Source organism: Lissotriton helveticus, chromosome 3_1 (genome assembly GCF_964261635.1).
Source record: "Lissotriton helveticus chromosome 3_1, aLisHel1.1, whole genome shotgun sequence".
NCBI classification, from domain to species: Eukaryota; Metazoa; Chordata; class Amphibia; order Caudata; family Salamandridae; genus Lissotriton; species Lissotriton helveticus.
In genome coordinates, this window is record NC_136061.1 from 1,139,617,978 (window position 1) to 1,139,631,249 (window position 13,272).

The 13,272-nt window shown below is 43.5% G+C and overlaps 1 protein-coding gene across 2 annotated transcripts in view; it reads right to left on the reverse strand.

Moving 5' to 3' along the window:
• Nucleotides 1-210: 210 nt before the first annotated feature.
• The window catches only part of RIF1 (replication timing regulatory factor 1), a 357,947-nt gene continuing 344,885 nt past the window's right edge, over nucleotides 211-13,272 (reverse strand). For both annotated transcript variants that reach the window (XM_078681750.1, XM_078681748.1), the window contains exons 34-35: nucleotides 4,302-4,404; nucleotides 211-1,419 (exon numbers count right to left, since the gene is read on the reverse strand). In XM_078681750.1, coding sequence (XP_078537876.1) covers nucleotides 1,199-1,419; nucleotides 4,302-4,404 — 324 coding nt within the window. In that variant the 3' untranslated portion in view covers nucleotides 211-1,198. The remainder of the gene's footprint in view (nucleotides 1,420-4,301; nucleotides 4,405-13,272) is intronic.

Below are 13,272 nucleotides of genomic sequence, written 5' to 3' on the forward strand. Positions count from 1 at the left end.
CGGTTGGTGTACTTTTGTATATTGTTTTGAAGTTCTAATCACTAAAATGGCTTGGGCTGGGGTCCTCCGCTTCCTGCAAAGATTTAGTGGGGGTGCCTGGGTTCCAGTAAACGTTAAGTGGGGGTCCCACACAACTAACTGCCTTAGTATAAACCCCTGTAGATCCATGCATCGATCTGTGTTTCAAATTAATTTAGACATTCAACGAAAAACAAGTTTTCTTAGTTTTATTTATGCACATTTCTCTTAAAAACATCTGCAGCAATAACATACAGAGCTCTAAGTGGCAGATAATTATTTACAAAGCAGGTAGACTGAAGTGTTCAACGTTTGCAAACTGGGTGTTGTGCAATGCTGCAACGCATGCAAGTTATCAAAGTTTACACTCATAAATTAGAACATCTGCAATTGAAAACTATACATAATATACAAAACATTGCGTGTCATACCATCCAATTTGCCACAGGAAGATCTTAACTAAAACATTGCTACAGCACACCATCAAGACGTACAAGTAGCAACTGAGCTATTCACGCACTGGGCCTTTATACTGGGGTCCATCAAAATATAAATGTTTTTCTTGAAAATACAGCAGTTGGAAAAGTTGAGTTTGTCGGCTAGATAAAGTTTACGCACAGAACAAAGAAAGAAAGAGGTGCCAAAACTGTGCACATATTGACTCTTTGAAAGAGGAGTCGGCTTTGAGAAAAGTGATAAAATTAACAGTTTATTAAAAACACAGGCTAGTTTGGGACCAGATTCCTCTATAAGATGGCACAAGAGAAGGGTTTACCGCATGATTAAGCTTCAACGGAAACGAAATTGGAAACCTTTGCAATTCAAGCTTAAGAATTACACCTCAAATTGAACATCTGCAGACTTGACATAAACCCAATATCTTTAAATCACTTAAAAGGCCTTTGCTGAGAAGCAAGATATATCCTCAAAGATGAGAATGAGTTGATCACGCAAGGAAGAATACCAACAAGTGGGAACAAGGAATGACGCACCTACTTCAGTTAAAAAAAATATTCATAATATATCTACTGTACTGGCTTTTAGCCAATTGTAATTCCGTTCATTGTCAATGAATACTTTGTAAAATGGTATGACCAGTAACGAGTAAAAGTCTTAAAATTCTTTTAACTATCAGAACAATGGAGACCAACCACCCAGTGCTCTTAGGTTCCAAAATCCATTATGTAGAACCTTCATGGGGTGGAGACGTCCACCGGGTTTGTAGGTGTCTCATCACACAATTTGTCAAGCCGCTAAGTTTTTCCTGCATTTCGAACAGGAGGCTGCCAGAATGGTGACTCAGTTCTTCTGGAGTTAGCTGCAAAGCAAGAGCATCGATTTGGGCCATGAGGTCTGTAGATGGCGTCCTATCGTTAAGTAATGAGGCGGATTCCAACAAGTCTAGAAAGAAAGTAAAATGGCATTAACAAACTTAAGAATTACACGTTTACAAAACGAATTCGATTCAGCATAATAAAAAACATTTGTAAATAGCATTTTTAAGGCAAACAAACAAATGTTGTGTCTGTATAAACAGGTAAAACTTAACTGTGCTCCAAGCTTCTGAGTAAATTCCAATTGCTGGTAAGCTGGAACACCAGGGTACAGTTTTAAATTATATGGATGCAAAAAGTGAATTCCAGTTAACCAAGAAAGGACTGATGTCAGTGTACATATATTGAAAAGTTACAGTGAGCCATGCCAACAGTGGGGAATAGAGTGTATGGTTCGGAAGATGCAAAGATTAGTCTATCCCCCAAAAAATATAGACCTTAAGCAATCAGTGGTGGCTTACGGAAAGGGTTTAATGAAGGGGGAAAGGGGCGGGCCACACATGCACACTTGCTGACTTACACCCATGCATTCACAAACACACAAATACAGATTCACAGCACACACTCACAGGGGTAAAGGAGAGACCCAGGGCCGAGTGGAGCGCCGCCAGGGCAGAGTTTGGTAGAGTGGAGCACAAAGTGGAGTAGTGTGTCTTAGAATGGAGTAGTGTGTCTTAGAATGGAGTAGTGTGTCTTAGAATGGAGTAGTGTGTCTTAGAATGGAGTAGTGTGTCTTAGAATGGAGTAGAATGGTATGGAGTCGTGCAGAGTCAAAGTGGAGTAGTGGAGTAGTGGCCTGGAGTAGAGTTTAATGGAGTAGAGTGGCCTAAACTGAAGTGACAAAGCACAGTGGAGCACAGTAGATTGGAGTAGAGCGGAGAGGCATAGAATGCATTGGTTTTGAGTAAAGCGAAAGAGTGCAGTGGTGGAGAGTGGTGCAGAGTAGATTGTAGTGGTGTTGAGTTAAAAAGCGTAGAGTGGAGTTGGCGCAGAGTGGAGTATAGTGGTGTAGAGTAGACTGATGCAGTGTAGAGTTGTGGAGTGGTGCAGGGAAGAATGCAGAGGTGTCGAGTAACAGAGTGGAGTGGTGTAGAGTGGCATGAAGTGCAGTGGTACAAGAAGCGATGGAAGCTGCAGATTATTACAGAGTCCAACATGGGAGTGAGGAGGCGGATATGGCGGCTGCCACATCAGAGAAGTTGGCAGAATTACAGGGCGATCTGCAGTTAGTATGGTATGCAAGGGTACCATTACAGGGAGCACAGCAAGGGTGCTCTATGCCAAAACTTGGGAGTCTTTGCAGCAGGACCCGAGGATGCAAGCAACAGCATTCTATTAGTCCTTCGGGCAGTTGCCAGCCTGAGCAACCGGGGGCTTGCCTGGTGACGCTCTGCGCTTCAAAAGGCACGCGTTCTACTTTGGACTAGTAGTCCATGATCTGTATGGAAGGAAAGCTCTCCAACTGAAATTGAAGCACGGAATGGGCTGGCCAACGGTGCCGGTCGGCAGCTTAGGTACTTCGAGCTGCCTGCCCCTGCATCGGCCAGAAGTCACACACCATTTATCATATTTCATTTTATAAATAAACCTGCTGCAAAATACTTTCCACCAAACAATGTGTTGCCAGAGTTATTTCATCATTGTCTGTCACAGTCAATTAGCAATGTTGCTGGAGAGGGTTGCCAATATCAGCGCTATACAGTAAATAAGGTGTTGGGAAGGGACACATACACAAAGCCAATGGTCAGCAATGAGCAGAATGCATTCCCAGGGAAGCTTTCCGAATGTCTAAGATGACGTTAGCAAACCAGACACTGCGCGGTCTGGTAGGCTTTGACCTAAAAACGAAAGCAAAGCCAGTGAATCTCTGCATAGCCTGAAGCTTCAGATCACAAAAGCTTCATGACTGCTCTACAATCCCCCCAGGAGTATAATGTTGGGCAGTGTCTACAATCACCACCTTTGATGTGGACAGGTCTGTTGCCTCATGGTATCCAAAGCGGGCATCCATGGCCAGGAGCACAGGGGAATCGCAGAACAAGGCGAGGGCTAACATGGCTGAAATACTATTTTCTACTGTTTGCCTTGGTCGCTTCGGAAACGTTTGAGGCTGGAACCCCCGTCCCGCAAAAAAAAAAAAAAAAGGAGTTGAGTTCCAAATCGGTGTTCGAAGGCCTGGACAGGAGTGGGGGGTGGTACTTATATGCCGCTCTGCTCAGTCACTTCCAAGGCGGACCAAGACCAATGCTGAGCCCTACGACGTCACATTGCAGCATGCTGAGGCACTGCTGTAAAAATGTCTGGCTCAAGTCTGACAACTAGGGAATATTCTCAAGGTGAGGAACGTGCATCCATAGGGAATACCTGCAGCATCAGTTATTCAATTTGGAAATGTGTAATGAGCCTTGTCATTTTTAAAGATGGCCATTAGAAAAGCTAAAATAACCTCTCTAAAACTAAACATTTCTAATTAAACATTTCATGGCTTAATCAAGAGATTGTTTTAATTTAACAGTTTGGTTGAAAGTGAATACCTGCTCCAGATTATAGTGAAATATGTTTTCAATGTCAAAGGAAGAAAATAACTACAATCCTAAAACAAATCCTCCAATGCAAGTTACATGTATGCAAGAAACACCAACAGAAAGCAGGCGTACCCTGTGATTACATACTAATATGTTTTTGTTTAGATAACAGCATTTCAGATGAAGTAGGTCGGTACTTAAAACATTCAGGATTGGTAATGTATTTACTTATTCCTGTAAAGTGCTTGCCATTCAGTATGCGTAAAAGGTAGCTATCGCAAAAGTTTGGTCTAGTTGCTAATACAGGATATATAACTTGGCTAACACTACAAAGGTTTTCAAAACAGTTGGTAACTTTACAACTTTAAGACGTGATATTTCAACTCCTAATAGAGCTGGTGATGTAAAATTGTGCAGTTAATACCTGGTGCAAGAGGGTCATCTTCTGGTGGAGAGGTTTTATCGTCAAACATTTGCTTATCTGCTTCCTCGAGTGCAACAAATTCATCAAATCCACGAGTTTTCATCTGCAACAGTAGATTAAACAATTTATGTTCAACATCCCGTTTTATTAAGTTTACTTCAAATTATAGGATTACATTTTTTGCAAATTGTATCGAAATATTCATAATATCTATCAAAGTTAAACAAGAGTCTTTCATGCAGGTTCTTTAGAAATCAACGCAGGTTGCATAACGAGCTAAATCTAAATATTGCGTTTTTGCACCTGTCTCGCAATGCGAATTACGATCTACAGGTAAAAAATGATGCCATGAATTGTTCCTCAACTCAAGTTTATTGAAAACTACTGGCAAAAAATATATGAAAAATACTGGATCAGGAACACTATGGAGGGGAAGGACAAGGTGAAAGCCAGTAAGAACCATCCATTATAGTTCAGAAAAAACATCTGGTAGCGAAAATAGTGAAAATTTACTTGTTTTGATGCAATCCTTATACAGTCACTAAATGGGACAATGAGGCAAACGCATGACTGTGCCTTTGAAAGAAAATAGGGCAATCTTGAAAATGCAAGTGAACACATTGCATGAAAAATTTAAATTTGTATTTTAGAGCTGGAGAGCTACTGGAGGACTGGGTTAAAAACATAGCTTGCACCTAAAGTAGTATTTTGCTGCTGAAAGGGGTCCAGTGTTGCCCACTGGAGAGCACAACCGTTATCACCACTCTGTGCGACTATTGTGGAGTTGTTAAATTACTGTCAGAGACATGATCTTACAAGCTGCAAGACTAATGCATTAAAAATAATTTCACACTATATACCAAATTCAATGGCAGAGAAAGTAATTTACGGTGTTAAAAAAGTGCTGCGTTGTTTGCTCAAATGTGAGATAAAATCCATAGGGTTAGGGTCTCTGCTTCACACCAGCATACACGTTCAGGAGAGGAAAGGAATATGCGACTTACCAGTATGCATCGGTTCTTGGCATGTAGGGCTGCTGACATTCATATCTGTGCATAGATCCCCGCCTAGTGTTGGGTCCGGATGATTGCACTTTGTTGTCTTGGAAGAGTCTTCGAAGTACCACGAGATAGGCGACTCCTCCCCTGGACTACAGTGCGCATGGGCATCTTCTCCATCCTCAGATTGTTTTTCGCCTTTGTGGCAGAGATGGATAGTAAAGTAAGAGATGGCCATGCCAGGGATAATGCTGCAGTTGCTACAGGCACCGGGGAGGAGGGCGGGCGATATGAATGTCAGCAGCCCTTCATGCCAAGAACAGATGCATACTGGTAAGTAGCATATTCCGTTCGAGGCATGTGGGCTGCTGAATTCATATCTGTGCATAGACTGTATAGCAGTATCTCCTCTAGCAGTGGTTACCTGTGCCAGCTGAAGCAGTTTGAAAAAGAGTTTTGAGGACAGCCTGGCCTACAGCAGCTTGCTGTTTTGCTTGCACATCTACGCAGTAGTATTTTGTGAAAGTGTGTATGGTGGTCCTGTGGAAAAGTAAATTTTGCCATGTTCTGTGTCCCTACGCCTCATCCATCATATGTTATGTGTGCATGACCAATATGCATATGTTATTCCCCATGCCTGATTAATGACGCAATTCCAGTTGTGTCCACCTCTAGTATGCTATTTTCCAGTCCTCGTGAATACTACGAATATCAGGCCTATGTAAAGTAATGTTGCCACGTTTCTTAGTGTGCACGTTATTCCATTATAAAATCCCCGTTTCTAGGCCTCAAAAGGGCCCAGACCACAGATTCAGCTCCTGTCTCCTGAAAGCCTCGCTGAGGAGCGATACAGCCCCCACCTGTATCCTGGACCCTTCACTTACTTCCTGCCTCGCAGTGCCCGGTGCAGCTTGGCTCTGCCTCTGAGTCTGCCAAAAGTATGTTATAGTTCCAGTTATCAGTTCAGTCCTCCTCCTCTGCATTCCTAAGCTACTGAACTGCATCAATAGTTTCCGTCATTGTCTAGCCTTCTCGTCTCCATGTTAGAGAAATAGTGTATTTAATGGTCATTTAGTATTCTTCATCACGCACTACATGTAGAATAATGCATGGTCCAGTCTTAGAATCAAGTTAGCTTTTCCCCTCATGACTTCTAGTTTATATCAACATGTTCCCTAAACATCAGATACCAGATAGGGTTTAGGTACATGTCGCTCCGACCCTTCAGACTCTAGTCTCTGCTCCTAGCACAGAGTTCATAGCCCCCAGCTTCTCCTAGTACCACGTCATTGCCAGTTTTCGCGCACCATTAGGTTAGAGGTCCCGGCTCCTTAGGTAGCCCCCTCCAAAGTTTCCGCCCATTCATGACATATTCTGTTACGTTTGCATCACATGTCTATGTATACTCCCAGTTACACCTCTTTTTACTGTTATCTCTCGCGACTGCTACGCGTCACGCCTTCTGCTCCACCCACTGTTACGCCTACTGCAATGTAATGCTATGTGTTTGCGCTATGTATATAAATCAATGTTTTGTTATTGAATGTTAGCGCGCTCGTCCCAGACCCAGCCCCGGCAGCTGCCAGGCCTTATTGTCCTATTCCCATGCAGGTTGTCCTGATCCTGTCCTTATGCTGTAATAAACCTGCAGAAACTCCTACTACCTCGAATCTTGACTCTTATTTTATTGAGCTATCTGTTATGCTATAAGTCTAGTCAAAAATAGGGTATTATTTATTTATTTACCACATAATGGCGCCCGAACAGGGACTTGCCCTTTCCCCACGCGTCGGTGAAGCCACGCCGACCCCCTGACCCTCTACAGTCGTGACGGAACCATACCGTGCACTGGCAGATATTTCTGCTCCAAGTATCCCTCAGGCCCACGGAGGAGGCGGTCCAGCATCCAAACGAGACGGTGGAGGAACGCGGCGAGTCCCGACCAGAGCCCAAGCCGAGAGTCCAAGGTCCGAGGTATCCGGAGGCCCACCCGTAACTGAAGTCCGAAGTCCGTCGTAGTCCAGTCCCGTTCGAGGCTTTCCGTTCCGTGCTGCCCGGTGAGTACCATTGCTGGGGTAGTATCTAGACAGGACCAATCTAAATTGACTCCTGGTCCGTGGGTTGGTGGTACCCAAGCCCACAAACGAAGTGTTCACCTAGGTGGATACGGGTCTTGATGCGTTCCTTTATGGGACCGGTATGTTCCGTACTGTTACAGCAGTGCATCCAGTAACTCTAGTCTGTTCCGTTCTCGAGAATTCTGTTCTTTTCCTGTTTTCAGTATTTTCAGGTAGTATTCTGTTCGAACTGTTATGTTATGATATTGTTTAATGTATTTCCAATGTCGTGGTATGCCTGAATTGTTTTCCCAATTGTTATTGTTTTTCGTGTATTGTATTGTGTTCCGATTCAAGTTTAGAATGCCGCTCTTTTCCAAGTTACGTCAGTTAAAAACTAGAAAGGGTTTGTTAGAGGAAGCAGTTCCTGTCCCGCCTAGGGACAGTCCAGGTCATTTTATGTATCAGAAACATGGCATAAGCGCCATAATGTATCTAGATTTATGGGTAGAGTATACCAAACAGTTAGAAGAAAAGTATAGATGGCCTGTATCGGGTACATGGGATGCCGAATGTATCATGCGAGTAGAAGAAGCATTATGGAAAAAGAAAGCCAGACAGTCACAGAAAGATGCCATCGAGTTATGGCGCAAGGAAGCTTATAAAAGAACGGAAAAGGAAGTCAGAAAGTCAGAGTTAAGTAGAGAATCCCAAGAACGAGCCCAAGAAAGAGAATTAATCGAGATAGGTGAACAAGTCAAAGCCGAACAGTCAGACAGACAGAGGCATGCCCTTATTAAGGGTATGTATCCTCTCCTTGCCGAAGGCCTGCCAAAAGCGACCCCAGAGGCATCCAGTAATTTCCCGCCGCCATTAGTTCCGACCAAGCTACGTCACAAACCGACCGCAGCTGATATTTTTATTTCGTCCTATTTGGACGACACAGTCCCCGAATATGCAAATCCTGTTCGTGGCACTTCCCGCTTCTCCAGACACCGGAGTACCTGTTACGGTGCCCCCGGTCCAGCCTACAGTTCCATTTCCCACTCTGCCAGGACGTAGAGCCTCAGTAGACGACTCTAGTCTAGGGGCCGCAGGAGGAGCTACTCCTCAAACCCCGCCGCCACACAAGCGTTTATCAGCACTCGAATTACATGCTCAAGCATCACAGCGTACTCCTAAAAGTAATAAGTCTGTCACAGAAATCAGGCAAGCCCTTAACGAATGTGTCTATGATCCAGTTCCAGGCGAATATACTATGGTTTTATATTCCTTACGTGTAAGGAGAGTGACCGAGTATCTAGTCACCTTACCGAATATGAAAGAAGATCTAGACAGAATATATCGTTTCATCCGTACAGGGGATGATCCAGAAAGTATTGGCGAAATTATGTCTCAAAGGAAAGCCGAGATTCAACTCATGATATTAAAGTTCCTGATCAATTGTTTAATAAGAGAACAAGATTACCCGTCTAAAGATCCGGCCGAAATGAGAATCCTGACAAGGTGGAGTGATAATATAGCCGAGGGTAAGCACAAGACCGTCAGTGCCATGGAGAGTATGTACAAGAAAATTCGTAAAGAAATAATAAGGTTACACGACCAGCGTAAAGCAGCACAAGTAAGCGAGAAAGAAAGTATCTCTGATCCTGAAGAGGAAGAGAACGAGAATCCCGCCAGAATAGCGTATGTAGGAAAATCCAGATTTCCAGATCGCCATTTACGTCTAGAATCCAAGTCTATTTTTCAACATCTAGCACCAGAACAAGGTTCCCTAGAACAAGTATTTCAAGCTACCGATCACATTCTGAAATCACGAATCGGTTACAGTGAATTAAGTACCATGCATGAACAAGAACTAGCCCGATCAGCAGTCCGATGGATTACTGATTCTACCACTTTTCCAGACGAAATAGTGGCACAAATGTTTCTGAAATTGCCCCCAGCCGAGCAACGACTGGTGGGTATGTATATGATCCAGCACCTCATTACTCTGTACGAGGGTCAACATTCTGATCCAGGCCCGCTGCACGATATCCTGAACGAGTTACTCCAGTATAGATGGAGAGGTCTAGGTACCGATTTAATTAGTGTCATTCTAGAACAGCGTCACAAGTATAGAACGTTTTTGAACCCGCATTTTGTTCATGTCTCACCCCCAGAAAGTAAATCATTCTACGTAGACAGACAGAATCCGTTACGAGAAGTCCACCCAGTCCAAGGGGCGGGTGGCGTAATGCAACGAGTGTTTGTATACACTCCAATATCAAAGATGGAACTTCTTGAAATGAAGAAATTAATTCCCTGTCATGACAAAGATCCAGCAGGGTTCCATAGAGAATTAAAAGACATGCTCCGTATGGGAGAATACACGTACCCAGATATCATTAAAATGTTAAAGGTCCTGTTACCCGCAGGGGTGTATGAAAAGTTAAAGGAAAAAGAATGGGAGGTGGGAGAGAAAAAGATCGATTGGGCAGCTCTAGAAGCTGAAGACAAGGCACGAGTACCAGGTACCGGTCTTGGAGATAAATGTAAAGAATTACCAGAATTATTGATTCAAGTTTTACCCAGATTATTGACAACAAGGAAAGAAGACTGGGATGCAATCTCAGCCTGTAAACAGAAACAAGATGAAGACATTAGTGATTTTTATTCTAGATTTGAAAAATGTTTCAGTATTAACAGTGGTCTCAAGACAAGTAGTGAGTCATACCCTCACCTTTTCGTTACTAAATTAGTCGAGAATTCAAGTCCACAAATTAAAAACCGAGTTTTGAAAGTCGAAAGCACCTGGCAAGCAAATACTCCGTCCCAGATGCTCCAGATGCTCCAGTATCACCAGAATAGAATCAGGGAAGAGCAAGAACACGAGAGAAAACGTATGAAAGACACGAAAATGAAAGTGCTAGTTGCACAATCTGTTCCTCAAGACAGTCAGAAGAGGGGTCCGAATCAAGCCAGTCATCCTGCAGCTCCCGTTAAAGGGAACTGCAATTATTGTAAACAGCCAGGTCATTTTATAAACGAGTGTGCAGTTCTGAAACATAACATAGCTACTGGTAAGACTAAAGAAAGACCACGTCCGCCTAGACAAGAACAAGTTTCACAGATTCCTCAGTCACAGAATGCACCACAGACAGTTACAGTACCGCAGCCCATTGCTGCAACACAGCACGTTACATCACAGATGTACCAGTATGCACAGTCCGAGTATCCAGAGTATCAGTCATATTCATGAAACAGCCTAGAGAGGGAGGTAGGCTTGCCTCTCATCGAGATACCTGTAGACCAAGAAGGTCCCTATGTTCACAGTCAAGTATTAGGGAAAGACAGAAAGTTTTTGATCGATACAGGGGCAAGTAGGACCACAATAAGTCACGCCGAAGTTCCAGGGGCTCCGCTCTCAGGCTCAAGAAATGTTTCCCTTGGATTTTCAGGAAAACCCATCGTTAATGAGATATCTAAGCCAGTTACTCTAGAAGTAGGTCCATTGTCCCGTACTACTGATCTGTTACTTACTAAGTCATGTCCAGAAAATCTATTAGGTATTAGGACACTGAAAGAGTTAGGTGCAGTTATTTGCTGTTCCCCAGAGGGAATACGTCTGTTCCTACGTGACTTTAAGGGTCACTATGTGTTACGAGATTTTGATTCAAGATTGTCTAATGTTCCACAGCATTTATGGGCGCAAGGTCCAACTGATGTAGGTTACATGCAAATCACACCCCATCGTGTGACTCTCAAACCAGGTGTAGTGTTACCACGAATCAGACAGTACAGATTGCCACCTGAGGCTGTAGCAGCCTTATCCAAAATTATTGACGAGCTCATGGCTCAAGGAGTAGTTGTAGAAACTGACTCCAATGTATGCAATTCTCCGATCATTCCAGTCATGAAACGTACTGATCCGAATGCACCCCCAGTATATCGATTAGTGATTGATTTACGAGAGCTTAACAAATGTATTATTCCTCAGTACCCAGTTGTTCCAGACATCTCTTCCCTGTTAACAGCCATTGATTCCGAAGCCATGTTTTTCACTGTCATAGACCTCAAGAATGCATTTTTTAGTGTTCCAATTCATCCAGACAGCCAGTTTCTTTTTGGATTTTGTTTAAATGGAAGGAGCTATATGTTCACACGCGCTCCTCAAGGTTTCACAGAAAGTCCTAGTATTTACAGTCAAGCACTTAAAAGACAACTAGACAATATTCACATGCCAACTGACACAGCCCTGCTCCAGTATGTCGATGATCTACTGATCACAGCCCGTTCTGAACGTGCTTGCGAGCGAGCATCACTTACAGTTTTGTATTTTCTAGCCGAGATGGGGCACAAGGTGTCGCCTTCGAAGCTTCAATTCTGTGTCCAGCAAGTGGTATACTTAGGACACTTGCTGTCCAAGAGGGGTAGGCAGTTGACACCAGACCGTATCCAGTTAATAGCGAGTCTTCCCCAGCCCAGAACCCAGAAGGAGGTACGTGCCTTTATCGGCCTTACTTCTTATTGTAGACAATGGATTCCCCAGTATGCATTTCTAGCCAAGCCACTGATACAGTTAACGACACAGGAGGCAGCCGTATCGACTGTCCTCCCTTGGACATCTGACCATACACTTAGTTTTAACGAGTTAAAGAAAGCCCTATGTCAAGCTCCAGTTCTAGCTACACCGAACTACAGTAAGCCTTTTACACTTTTCGTTACTGAACGGGAAGGTACAGCATTATCTGTTCTCACACAAGATCAAGCAGGTCAATACAAGCCCTGTGCTTATTTTTCGAGCACATTAGATCCAGTCGCCCAGGCGTTGCCTGCGTGCCTCAAGTCAGTTGCAGCCACAGCACTAGCTATCAGACAAAGTGATTCCATAGTTTTAGGACATTCCTTGACAGTACAAGTCCCACATTCAGTAGAAGTTCTTTTAAACCGAACACAAACTCAGCACTTGACAATTGCACGTTTAACAGGTTATGAATTGACACTGTTCCAGCCACACATAGAAATTAGACGCTGCAACGTTCTGAATCCTGCTACACTGTTACCATCAGTTAATTCAAATCCAGACCCACATGACTGTGTGGAAGTAGTTAACATTACGACAAAGCCAAGACAAGACCTGACAGACATTCCGTTACCAGATCCCGACCTGACACTTTATGTAGATGGTTCATGTATGAGAACTAGTACAGGAGAACTAGTCGCCGCGTATGCAGTGACTACTGACACTGAAGTTATCAAGACACACCGTATTGACACCCTGTCCGCTCAAGCAGCAGAGCTAGTCGCTCTGACACAAGCCTGTATACATGCCAAGAACCTGAAAGTTAATGTTTACACAGATTCACGTTACGCATTCGGAGTTGTACACGACTTCGGAGTGCTCTGGCAGGAGAGAGGTTTCATGACTTCTCATGGAACCAAGATTCAGCATGGTCTCCTTATTCAAGCCCTGTTAGATGCCATACATTTACCGACATCTATTGCTATTATGAAATGCAAAGCACATACGAAAGTCACTGACATTATTTCCCAAGGTAATGATCTAGCAGACCGCACAGCCAAGCTTACAGCACAGACTCCAGACATTCCAGTTAATATGACACATACTCCAGATCTGATTACATGCATGACAGTTAAGGACCCTACACAAGATGTCATAGATATACAGTTACATGCTACTCCCGATGAAATCAAGAAATGGTCCGAACAAGGAGGGGTCCAGACAGATCAAGGATGGTTAACGAAGGGTAGAGCCACATGGTTTCTCCCCGATTCTATGGTTCAAGTCATTATCAATACCGCACATAGTCCAGCACATTTAGGAGAAAAAGCTATGTTAGACAGTATCCAGAACATTTGGTTCAACAAGCATTTACGAGCTGCAGCCAAGCAGAAAGTCCGTACCTGTATGAT